Genomic DNA, 13,713 nt, shown 5'->3' on the forward strand with positions numbered 1-13,713 from the left:
TGTTCTCACATACTGCTCCTGCGGGTAATGTCTAGATAATTTCAGGTTTGCAGTGCATGTGTGACAGGGGGTTTAGCAATTCACTCTCCGTGTGCATTATCTTTAAAAATAATCCTGTAACCACTCTGTTCTGTTTTTGTCCCATCTCTTTCACTTTTCTTCTCTTTAAACTGTAAACTATGTTAAACTTTTTTGTTTTTCTTGCCCAGCTAACAGCAGGGCACAGTTAGCTGGTCTGTCTTTCCAACACTTCAGTCCAGAGCAAAGTTTCCTGACAATTACTGCCCAGATCACCATGAAATTTGTTAGGGTTTTTTTTTGTTTCATCCCCAGAGTATGACTAGGAATGATGCTGGTGCCACCATCAGGTCAGATTTCCCTTTCGCAACATCACAAGGCATCTGGAAATGTAATTCTCGGATTTCTGTGAAATTTGCTCTGGATATACTGTACATAGTCCTGGTTTTACCTTTTACATTTTTTTCCTTTGAAAGGATTTGCCTTGTTTTCTTTTTCAATGTCAGAGTTCACACAGTGCACAGATGCAGTACATTGACAAACAATAGAGTCAAAAGGGCTCTTTGCTTGTCAGGTCAAGTGTAACTTAATTTTAAATTAGTTTTTTAAGCTTTTAAGTAAATCAGCTGTATTGAAATAACCTGTAATCCCCACATAGTGAAGGCAAATAGGACTACCCAGAAAATTTAAGAACAACAAACACCTTTTTATCCTTAGGTAAGCAAACATGTTATTCAGTCTGTTTTTGAAGAGGAATACTAAAGGTTTTCTAATTTAGAGGTTTTTCGGTTAAACTCCACCTGCTCTCAGCGACTGAACTTTACAAACATACTGAATGTGATGTAGGAATTACTGTTTCCTGACCTTAGTTTGTTTTTCCTTCAGAGAACTGAGGAAGTTCAGAGAAGCAGAAAAAACACTCCAAGCAGAAATGTTTATGCACAAAACATTAGTTTAACAAACAGTCGCACACACTTGATGGGCATCTGTTTTCTTTGCAATTTATTCTCAATCTGTAGCAATGACTGCATGTTTAAAGTTGTGAGTCCATAATTTGTTTTCAAGACTCCATAAATAGAGAGAAATTAACACCTTTGAGACACGTGAGGAGAGGAGAGGGAGCAAGAGAACAATGACTCATTGAAATATAACTGTAAAGCAGCACACAGAGCATAAATATGTAGTCAAAATTCTGGTTCATACCAGTCCATTGCCCCTCTGTTTCTTTTTGTCTCTCAGCATACCCTGACTAATTAATTAAATGCTTTCTGTTTTCCTCACCTCTGTAGCTCTCTTTGCTTCTTGTTCTCTTGTCCTTGTCCTTGCAGCCAGGCTCAGGCCTGGACAAACAGGAAACACTTAGTGTTATCAGCCGACTCTTTGTGTGTCTTAATGAGTGTCAGGCCAAAGACAGAGAGAGAACACACACTACCGTCCACACCCTGATCCCACTGTAAACACACTTATCGCAGCTCAAGAAACAGAGAGAGGCAAAACTTGGAAGAGAGGCGGGCAGACAGACAGCCAGAGAGGACAGAGGGAGAGGACAGGGGGCAGTCAGGGAAACAGAACTGAAAACAAGAGAGGAAGTGAGATCCCTCTACACGTCCTGGTATTACACACAGAGCAACGATGGTCTTACTGGTTTATAAACACAGGATTAGTGACCCATGACTTATTGCTGGTGCAAACCAATGTAGGCTAAACCTATGCTGACCAGTGTAAGCCAATATAGGCTAAACCAACAGTATTCAATACAAGCAGATATGGTCCAAAGTCATTAAGAGTTCATGTCTAGTACACTGGCTTTGAGTGTGGTATTTGTCGACATGCTCTTTGCTAAGTTGTGTTCAGATTATACATCATGAGGGGCAGGGCTGCAACAAGTGATTGCTCCAAAAATCGATATTTTTTGATAAAGGCCTTTGTACACGGGGGGCTTTTTTTTAAATCAAGCAATTAACTTGCATGTTAATATATTTTTTTCAAACTGCCAGTTTTGTTATGAGTACATTGCACGGCAAAAGAGTGACGTCATTTTTTTAAACCTTGTTTTATTTTTATGTGAAGGCATCAACCAATGCTGTTAGGCCTATACTTATGAGGAATATAAAACTACAACATGGAGGCTCCATAGTCTGAACTTAGACGGCAGACTTTATTACTCCATTTAACCTTGACACAGGCAGCTCCTACCGGTTCCACTCCTTACATTCTGACCTTTCACAATAAAAGCCCAAGACATGTACACTGTGTAACTGTTTACCAGAGGGAACTCAAATTACTCAGAGCAGTTGCAAAAAGGAAAATCAGTAAAAAAGCTTACAGTAACTCAGGCTATACAACAGCTTACTTCAGACAGATTGGGTCATTAGGGTCTTGGTAGTTGTTGCAAATTCGCATCGCTGCTGGCAAATTGATTCGCATCACAATCTTTTATTGTGAAGTGTTGCAACTGTCGCAAATTCCTGTTGCTTGTTTTGATGTGAAATATTTGCAGGTGAGTATGTAGCATTTTTGTGTCATTTATTCGTCTTGCCCGGATGTTTAAAGGTCTTAACTCTATAAAATATAACAGTGTAAATGGGGTCACTTGTTGTAATGAACCTACGGATATTATTGCCCACATCTGCAGGTCCTGCTGGCTTTACAGAGCTTTATAGTAAGTTTAAGCTGATTGTTTAGCTACTCTCACAGCATCATTTTCAGCTGCAGCAGGCAGCTGCTTGCAGCAAAAAGCCCACTGTTCACTACCTGCTCAGCAGCAAACAGCAGACTGAGAAAGCTGATGAACGTAGTGGACCATTTAGCAGTGACACAGACAGATCTTCCCCCCAGGAGTTGGTAGAAACTAAAAACAGAGCTAAAAGAAAGTGAATATATGACTTAAATTTGTCAGGCAATCAGAAACACGACTTCAAATGAATGTTGATTCTGTTGATTCTTTTCTCTTTTATTTTAGGAATCATTTGTCCAGCCAACAACTCAAAACCCACAGATATTCAATTTACAATCACATAACTGTTACGTGACACAAAGGAAGGCAGCATATTTTCACCACTGAGAAGCTGAAACAGATTATGAAAATATTTGCTGGGTAATTTTCTGTAGACTTATTGTTTCAGCTCTAATGAGGAGTTTAGAGGTAGTTATGATGACAGCAGCTATGGCTGACATGGTGTTATTGTGTTTTTTGGCAATTATATGAGGATATTAAAAAATAATCAAAGTTTTCTTCTAAATATAACCCTTATTCAACGTGTTTCATAAGTTTAGAGTTCAGAACGGGTTCTCAAAATCTAACCCCATCACAGCTACTTTCCCCCACACCTGTTTCCCAACACAGAAAAAAACCTTTCCCATGGGAACCACATATTTAGTTTCCTACAAGCTTTCAGTTGCTAGTTTACATCAGCCTACTTTCTTCTCTTGTTGTTGTTAATATGTATACAAGACAGCAGCACAAAGGACATGAAGATATTTTTTCTATTGGCACACTGCATGGGTACAGTGCACTGTTTGCTCTCTCTGAACAGGCAATTATTCCTACATCATGCCCCTTTTTCGGCTAAGAAAACTCGTAAATACACTTTGTTCAATCACTTTTTGTCGGAGCCAAGGCCCGTGCTGATTTTGCACCATCTCTGCCAGCACATGATTATTTCATCAGCCTCCCTGCGATGACACTATTTGTGTATGCGGCCGAAACTGGAGCAGTGCCTTCCGCTCCACTTAAACCTGTCCATTGCAATGTACTGTAGTCTAATGCTATCGGTGTCATGCTGCTCTGTCGTGAGGGCGCTGCATTTTTGATCAGCCTACAACCATTAGTGCTGGTCGGCAGGGGGTATTTGTGTTGGTACGAGTTCAAAGTCTGTTTCAGTTTATCTCTCTCATGCAGCTCTTGTTAATGAGACCACGACAGGAACATCCTCTACAAATATCAAATAATACTTGTCAGTTTTTGGAAAGACTTGCTTCTTTTACAGTAATATAGTGTTCAAGAATTAAAATGAGAGCAACACACAAACCCAGAAGTTCACCCACTGAAATTTTAATTGCACTATGAGCTGCAGCGAGCCTGTTAGTGGAGTTACAGCGAATTTGTTCAAGTGTGACCAGTGTGATGCTTCAGTGTACAAAGAGGAAGTACTGCTCAGTATGAAACAAGTGAAATTAATCATAACACTGGAGAAATCCACTTTTGAGACATGGATGTGTGAAGCATATAAAGTACACAAACATGTGCAGATGTTGTAGTACTGGTTTCTTTGTCTTATAAATCCCCGTTGGGTATAATAAATGCCATGGTAATAATAAGTTCCAGTACATATTTGTGTTTGATAGAGAAGGGGAGTGTTGACTCTACTCTGTAGATGTAGCAGAGGTTCAGATGAGGTCAAACATTTTGTAGAGTTACATACTTTTCAAGTGAAACTTTTGCCTACGAGGCAGTTGTTAGAACACACAGGGCAGTGGGCCTTTGTGCCGCTTCCTTTGCCCTAAATGTTCCTGCAGTTTCTTGATTCAAAGCAACTGACAAGCAACCACAGCGTGAACAAATCTTTACTGAAGCGAGGATACGGAGAACTGGCTGTCTTACTGTTACTAGTAATGTTCTGAATGACAGCATGAAGTGAACCAAGAAAATATGCAGTACCCAGATCCCTGGACTTTAGTTTTAAAGCGCTGCAATAGCTCATACCTCTTTTCTGGTTTTCCGTCTCCGTAAAACCGCACTCTAACTCTCTATTTGCCAGGTTACTCCTCTTACTCTCCTCTAAGGTTGGACAGGTTTGTGTGGTTGACCATCTTTCATGGCAACTCTGCACAGCCTCAGGGTTTTTCTGTAAATCGTGGGTGGGTACATCTTAAGGATAAACACTGGCAGTAGTTTCTTTGCATAGTGCCTTTGAAAGCCTGTTGTTTCTCTGTGAGACATTTTCCCAGAAAACTTTTGTACCTAAAATGAATCCCCATCTCGGCATTGCACCAGTATTCTCTTCTTGATATCATTCTGTGTTAGTTGTGACATGCTCCTCCGGTTAGGCAACTCTGAAAATCATTTCATACCAGGAGTTAAATATTTGCTGCATGAGTGGAAAGCAGGAACTGAAATGTCCAACATCATGGGAGAAGATCTATTTCCTGTACTGCTGTATGCCAGTGTGTGGAAAATGTCTTTAAGAAAAGTATAGATTAAATTATCGAGAAAATATACTGAGTCTGGTTGGACAGTCAGTCCCAGGGCTTCAGATACACAAGCACCTTTCCTTTCAGGGTTAGATATAAGGAATCAGAAGATTGAGATCAGTTGGCAGACGTTTCATGCAAATATTAACAAGTGTCAATTTCCAGTAAATTCCCACATAAAGTGACACCTCACCATCTACAAGATGTGTCTGCTCCTCTTACTCAGTCTGTCATGTATAGGAGTGGGTTTGTTTTGCTGCTGTGTCCAGATCATAAAGGCACTCAATTACAGCAGCGAGTTCCACCCTTCCTGATGTCCACAAAACATGATAAGAAAAGTACTGGGTACCGTGTTGAATAATATAAACAAACCACTCTCCAAGTTCCTCTTAACCTCTCTTTGAAGATTTTGGCAAAACCCTGGCAACAAAAACACTGTACAACAATTATATGTACATGAATGTTTCTTTGCATTTTCTTCAGTTATGTATTTTCATCTTTTCCTTTTCAGTTCTTGCACTGTATCTATATTTAGTATGTGACTTCCTCAGTGCCCTGCACGCTGCCTGAACAACACATGTCTTTCTGTATGAAAATCATGAGACTATTGGGAGGCAAATCCAGCCCACCTCTGTGAACACAAGAGATCTTAACCACTACACCATATGGGATATGTCCTTTATAGCCTCAGTTATCTCCTGCTGTGTCATGTTTCACTTCACATCCATCACAGCCATGGACAGATGCACGTTCTCTGATTTCTCTGTTCCACTTTCACTCACCCCACACCACCTTTGTGCGTGTTTTTCTCCACACCAGGGGGTTTCCCCTGTGAAATAGTTCGGCAGAGGTGGTAAGCCGCCTGACCCAGGTCCTTATTCAGCTCAGTTACTTGATGATGTTTGCTGCACTCGTTAGAAGTGTAGCATTTGCTGTGTGAAATAGCTTCTTTTTTCCCTGAAGGTTGAGGTTTTATTTTATAAAAGTGTATAGATTTTATGATTTCTACAAAGGTGGTCAATACTTCAGGAAAGGTGGCCAAAAACTGGAAATCAGAGCAAAGTTGCTCATAATGAACCTTATTGATGCATGACCACATTCGTGTGTTTTCAGAAATACCTGCATGCACAGTTTTCATTTATTTACTTTAAGGATAAATGTACAGTGGATAAAAGTCATCAAGACACTGCAACCTAAAGGTGCCCCAGGGAGTCTTCTCGAAAACAGACAGAAGTTATGTTTACATTTCGTCTTTATCACCATATTGTATTGTAGGTATCCTTGAGGCCAAACGATCATATAGAGTCACAACATGTGTCCTTCCTTACAAAACATCTGTAAACCCATTATTTGTTATTTAAAACTGTGTAACGTTTACCTCCATCTTTGCTGGTTTGCAACCTTCTTTCTTTGCCTCTGTTGGCAAGAAACCAGAAGCACGAATATGTATCAGGTTGCCCACATGTTCGGGCACGTGTATGTGCGTCCTTGTGAGTGCAAACAAAACCGAGACTCACAAGTGAACACATTACTCCACAGCGCTACTGGTGGTGAAAAACTCCACAGGGTACCTTTAAGAAAACATAGCACATAGACAAAAACCTGAGCAGATACAGAAACACTTTAAGTCAACACAGCAGCAGTTTCTGCAGCACACCGATGAACATGCTAGTAATAAGTAAAGGGCTAATGCTAGGTGTACTGCCAATATCTCTAATGATACAGCTCTGTGTGTTCATGGGTTTTCTGTGATGACTTTGCTGAAATTCATACCACTGTACATGTGTTATACCCTGAGCCTGCATTTATTTTGTAGTAACCATAAATCTGTCTTTGATATTTTTGGAAGTACTTGAAGTGTGCCCGTAACTGCTCATCACAGACACAGAATGACACCTGGTAGACACATATATCTCTTTCACATGTCTCTGTCAGTGCTCAGCTGAGTGTTTTTATATCCAATCCGTTATTTCCAGACTGTCAGAGAACTTTCTCATCTTACATTGCCTCCTAAATAGTATCTCACCTCTTGCTTTAGTGCGTTGAAGCCTGGGTCACAAAGAGTGTGTGTGGGTTTGCAACAACTTTCCAGAGCTCCTTGCCACAACCGCAAGAATATTTCTCAACTCTCAGTCATCTTATACTTTTAGTTTACAAAACACCAACGATTTAGTATTTTTAATTTCCTTGCTGGTCCACATTAATGACTCTGTGGCTAAGTCTGCAGAGCCCAGTGGTCATCCTAGCTGTTTCAGTGACACAGAGGATTTTTATAGCCCTGCAGTTTTCCACCAGCTGTGCAAAATGTATTGCAGCGATTGCATTTGGGTGTTTGCCACAGGGACTATTTACACCATGTATTGCTATGCTGGCGTATTGCTGTCTCAAAATAGGGTACAGTTTACCACCACAAGTATTCCTGGAGTCAGAGGGTTCACCCCCTTATCACGTGTAGGTCAGTAGGCTATCGGGTCAAATCTAATACTGTGCCACATCCTAATATATACAGATGGTTGCAGGGAGAGCTGACTAATGAAATTGCACTGCCAACATGGGGTTCACGGGTGCAGTTCTGCCCTCACCCTGCTATCAAGTTAAGGAGACAAATTCATTTACAGCCTTTAACAAGAATTTCTTAAAACACATGTTCTCATCTGTCTATGCTGAGTCCTCCTTTTAAATGAGTGGCTACTTCTTTCCTAGTTTGAGATTCCTAATTTTGGTTGCTTATATTTGTGAGTCCACCGTTCTTTTCATATAGATGTGTTAATAATGTGAGTTTTGTTTTTTGCCAGAGGTTATGGCTGTAGTTTACAGCTCTGAAAGCGTACTGTGCTGTATTTTGTGCCATCAGACTGCAGTGTTGCAAGGCTGTGTCTGTGTGAGAGCATGCTTGAAACTTTGCAATAGCTGACTTCTCTCTGTCGGAACAGCCTGTCACTGATGCAAATGTGTGGCCATTTGGTTTGTGTATGTGTGTGTTGTGCCTGTTCTCATTGGATGTTGCTTATGTGTGTGTGTGTGTGTGTGTGTGTGTGTGTTCTCACATATTGGAAACAAATATTGTGTTTGGGCCAGAGCAAATCCAGAAAAACATTCTGTACCCCTGAGAAACATCACTCAAATTACGGCCATGTTTACTGCAGTGTAAGATTTGCCTATGTGTGTTTTATTGTCTAATGATGCACGTCATTGTTGGAAAGGTGTACATTCTTACTATAGCAAAGGTAATTGACTGATATAAGATGCTTTCTTAGAGTTAAAACCAGGGATACACGCATCACAGTAGTAACAGTTGTTATCTTCCAGTGTAGTAAATATATTGATGATGATAATAATGATTTTATCTTTCTCTCATCCCCTTTAGACCAATGAGTGGAACAAAAATGATGAGCGCCTGCTTGCTGCAGTGGAGCATGGCGAGGTGGAGAAGGTGGCATCACTTCTTGCCAAGAAAGGCACCAGCGCTGTAAAGCTTGACAGCGAGGGCAAATCAGCGTAAGCATCCTTTGTATTATCTACAAAATTACTTATGCAGAGTAACTCATTGACAGACAATAGCCTGCAGGGGGATAATAAGATATTGATCTGAAACACTATATAGATTCAGTGATCAATAATCCAGTATTATCGATGCAAAGTGAAGGGGCTGTGTCCTTGCTGCAGCAGCCAAGGGTTTGATTCCAATCCTCGGCCCTTTGCTGCATATCATTCCCCTTTCACGCCATATCTGACCTATCAAATAAAGGCAAAAAGCAGATAATGGTAAGCAGCCAAGAAAAAGACAATGAAGGTATTTGCTGATATCGTCTATCGCAGGCTCCTAGATTGAACTGAATCAAAATCATATTGTGGCAGACCTTGTGATATCAGCAAATATCATATTGTTGTGGAAAGAAACATGATGGAACTTGTGATTTACACTCCTTGCCTGCTGTAAGATGGGTAATATATGAGCTGGGGAAAGCAGCTTCAATCATAAAGGAAAGACACTTTGATTCAGATCTGCTACACTGACAGGCTGCAAACCAACAACCTGAGTAGAATATGAAGTGCAAATCCCCAGCTTGCAGCCTGGTTTAGTAATATCTGATAAGTAAATACAATACAAGTGCAGCTATTCAGGCGCTATCTGAGACGCAGTTCACACTTTCATGACAAAGGTGTGATAAGAAATAGTGTGATTGTGGTAAAATAAAAGTGGGGGTATTTAATTTCAGAGAACTATTATCCAGTCTTGGTTATTTTTGTGTTTTCCTTTCAGTTTTAGGATTACATACTGTGTTTATCTCTACAGCATATGCTCAAATTCTCAAGTCGAGGGGTTATGAAACTACTTTCACGCTCCACAGCACAATGTTAAAAATGAATGGCCAATCTAAAAATACAGCTGTTCCTCTTAGTTCCTGAAAGGTTGACATTTTCATCCATTCATTCAGCCTCCCTGACATTCAGTGTTTTGAGAGCCGGCTCATTTCTGCAGAGGCGGTGAAGCTCGTTGCCTCGCCATTCGAGATTGTTGATAACACAGAGGCTCAGTGTTAATATTTGACCTCTTTTCTTTTTCTGAAACACAACACCCACTGACCTCAATGTGTTGAGCAGCTCCCGCAGAGCCAGGAACATCAAAACACAGGAACAAATGCAACAAGAAACGAATGTGCAGACTCTCACATGCTGAAACAAACACATAGGCTATTTTGTTCCCTCAGTAGTTCACATCCTTGACCTTTTCTCTGTGTGCGACCAGAACACAGAAACACACACACACACTGATGCACGCTCACAGCCTTTGTAAATCACGATGAATGTGGTGGTTTGGGATCTCAATGCTCCAATCTTTTCAGGATGCACAAAGACGAAGTCTACAGTATCTCTATGGTGATAAAACCTGATTGAAAGGCATGTGGGCATAGTTGTGTGAGTGTGTAAGAGAGTGTGAGTGTGTATCCTACTTACACACCAAGGGAATGCTGGGCATGTGTAGTGGTTTTTTCTTTCTGCTCACTGAGCTGGAAAGGGGTTGTATTGATTGCCTGCTGCACACATACAGACAATACAGCCTAAGAATTACAAATTATGGTTTTTCAGAGGGTTGTGGCTATATGAGCACATAGCAGCAATATTTTGCAAAGTAGCAGTTTTTAAGGATGTTCAAGCTCCCACATCATGAGATCTTTATTAATGTGAAAACTAGAAAATGGTAGCTCACTTACAGACATCTCTGCTGTTGTGATTTAATAACCTCTGACAATTACTGCTTTTCTTATTCTTTGCTTTGGGTTTTTCACACAGGCTTCATGTGGCAGCTGCACGTGGACAGACAGACTGCTTAGCTGCAATCCTGGCCCATGGAGCTGACCTGTCAGTCGCTGATGCTGCAGGTATGTAGTTATATACAGCAGTGATAATTCATGTGGTGATTATTTAGATCAGGGAACTCATTTTATTTCAGGGGCCACATACAGCCCAATTTGATCTCAAGTGGGCCGGACCAGTAAAATCACTGGATAAATATCAACACTTTCAACTTTTTCTTTCATTCTGAAAATGTTCATCCATTTACCAAACCAAGAAAGAAAAATTACATGCAAATTCAACAGTGTGTCTTAGTATTTCCACATTCAGTTCAACATCAACACTGAGTGTGCAAAGTCATCTAGAGGCCTGGATTGGACCCTTTAGCGGGCTAGTTCTGGCCCCCGGTCCGTTTGTTTGACACCCCTGGTTTAGAGTCTGTAATTATTAGGGGTGGGAATCACCAGAGGATCCAGGATACGATGATATCATGATCGACGATGATGCAGTATTGCAATTGTGATTTATTAGCTTTTTTAAACTGTTAATTATATCCCCAAATGAAAACTTTGTCAACATCTGCTTTATCTAATAAGATTAAAAAAAAATCAGTCTGTTCATCCCCTTTTTTATGGCAGCAAAATGTATCTAGAGGACTGACAATGCAATTGATTAAATTATTATAGTATGATAATAATCTTTATTTATAAAGCGCTTTTCAAAACATAGTTACAAAGTGCTTTACATGTCAACAGTTAACAGACAGACATGAAAACAACAACTTTTAAAAGAACTAATAAAAACAATTAGATATATAAAAACTGAGGAAATAAACAACAGTTTAAATGAATTTAAAACTCAAGTAAAATCAATGGAGTCTCTCAGATAAAACTATGTTTTAAGAAGGGACTTAAACGAGATCACTGACTCGGCTGACCTGATTTCCTAGTAGGCTACCTAATGTTGAATTTGTATTTGTAATACTGATAATTTATATAATTAAAAGAAATGAAATTTTGCATTGTGTGATGATACAGTATTGCCGAACAAAAACATTGCGATACTATGCTGAATTGATTTTTATTCCCATCCCTAGCATTTATGCATTAATGCAATCATTTGTTTCAGTAAATACTGTAAATAGAAAAGTTTAATGTCCACATACTTTCTAGTGCCACTTCAAAGACCTGTCTTGTAGTTAGGGTTGTAACGGTATGATATTTTCGCGGTTTCATGGTATCACAGTTTTACAGAATTTAAATGATCAGTCAGAATGACCTTTAAAGGAATGACAATAGAAGGCTTATTGTTGGTGAAACAAACATTTAATTAGTATAAGTGAAACTTGAAACAATTTTGTTATTGACAGTATGTGTAAAAAGTCTCATCTTGGAAAGTAACTAAAATAAAGGGGAGATTAAACGGCAGATTTCTTTAATATCGTAGATTAGCAAATGCACATGGTATGATAACCGCCAACTTTTACATCACAGTATACCTTGAAACCAGTATATTGCTGAAACCTTACTTGTAGCTGTCCTCCTTATTATTTCATTTCATTGTCATAAAAAATCTTTGGCCTGATAAAGATCTTAACTAAGGACTCTCTTGATTTATGTTCAGGTTATAATCCGTTGCACCTGGCTGCCAAAAACAATCACATCGAGTGCTGCAAAAAGCTCATTCAGGTAAGGTGGATAAGGTGTGATTTGTATCTCTATATTTGCTTCTTCATATCTTACAAGTTGCTGCAATCTATCAAACCATGTATTTTAAACACAGTATCGTCCCTCAGTCATAAAATTCTTCATGGTTTTGATTTAGTATGATAGCTGTGCAGTATTTTAGGTTCACTGAAATCTCTTCAAGATGTGTTGTACAAAAATAAGAGCTAGAAATATGGAGCTAAGAATGTTTAAATGGCAGAGCATCAGGCCACCCAGCAGGACTTCTCCTTGGACGCATTACTTCATGCAGCAAATAAGGAATGTGTGAAAGCAGGAGCATGAACCATATGAGGCATACACTCTAAATAGTCTCGCTATCTGTTCAGACATCTAAAACAGTTTCACTGCCTCATTTCTTCTGTCTGCTGATTGTGTGTGTGCAGATCAGCAGATCTCAGCAGGAGGAGACACACACAGACTTTTCTTGCTCTGATCTGCTGACCCAACTGTCCCATGACAGTCTGCAGCATCTGGGCAACACACACCTGCCTGTTAACACCAATCTCAAGTCTGCTGGTACAAACAGCAGAAACATCTTTTTGCCATTTTGGTGCCAGCTCCTTAGAAAATAGACTCCATTACAATTATACTCTGATACTCCCCATGAGCATAAATGCAGCCACAATTCATTTTGAGTTTTGATAATTATCTGGACACATTTTGGGGCACGGTCAGACACATTATCTGAAAACTTTTTTAAGTCAGTCAAGGAAATATAAGAATTCACCTAACAGGCAGTAACTGGTAGTGATAGTAGTAGTAGTAGTAGTAGTAGTGACATGGTAGATAAGTGGAGTAACGTAGCAAAGCGTAACAAGCATTGCAATGTACTGCATTTCACGGACACACAAAAAGTGTATTTAACAGTAGTTAACAGTCAGACTCTCATTTCATAATCATTCATAATCCATGTATAACATTGATTTGCAGGTCTAACATGTTTCTGTTTCCCTTCCAGAGTAAATGTCCTGTCGATGCTGTAGACAGCTCAGGAAAGGCTGCTCTGCATCACGCTGGTAAGTGTCTTGGTGTCCTGAAAGTTAATTAAACAAACGTGCTTTTATCAGAGATTAGTCTGCTTAGACGAGAACGTGGGAAAATATCTTGTGTGATTAAATTTAAGCTCGGATTTTGTTTGGATGAAATCCTATACCATATCTGGAATGAAGTGATTAAAGGTGATTTCAGCCCAGTTTGTTTCAATCAAAAGTTCCCATAATACTCTAACAGGTTTATCTTCAAACCAAATACTGAGTGATCAGAAGGTTCTCACGGAGTCCATCATTTTTTCATTGCCCTAAAAATGTTTATTCAACATCATCTGCCTCCACTGAGTATGACAAATCTCTGAGCTTCTTCTCAGTTCATGTTACAATGCTGATGCTAGCTGACATTAGACTTATCATTATTTTTATTAGAGTTTTTATTTATTTATTTGTCAGTGTTGCACATTTAAAGTAGAGGCAATGGCTTACAA

The 13,713-nt window shown here is 39.6% G+C and overlaps 1 protein-coding gene across 2 annotated transcripts in view; it reads left to right on the forward strand.

Annotated features, from left to right (window-relative positions):
• rai14 (retinoic acid induced 14) overlaps window positions 1-13,713 on the forward strand; it is a 49,872-nt gene that overhangs the window by 16,677 nt on the left and 19,482 nt on the right. For both annotated transcript variants that reach the window (XM_033646760.2, XM_033646761.2), the window contains exons 3-6: window positions 8,579-8,709; window positions 10,507-10,595; window positions 12,133-12,197; window positions 13,195-13,252. In XM_033646760.2, coding sequence (XP_033502651.1) covers window positions 8,579-8,709; window positions 10,507-10,595; window positions 12,133-12,197; window positions 13,195-13,252 — 343 coding nt within the window. The remainder of the gene's footprint in view (window positions 1-8,578; window positions 8,710-10,506; window positions 10,596-12,132; window positions 12,198-13,194; window positions 13,253-13,713) is intronic.

This window comes from Epinephelus lanceolatus, chromosome 19 (genome assembly GCF_041903045.1).
Source record: "Epinephelus lanceolatus isolate andai-2023 chromosome 19, ASM4190304v1, whole genome shotgun sequence".
In the NCBI taxonomy this organism is placed as follows: domain Eukaryota; kingdom Metazoa; phylum Chordata; class Actinopteri; order Perciformes; family Serranidae; genus Epinephelus; species Epinephelus lanceolatus.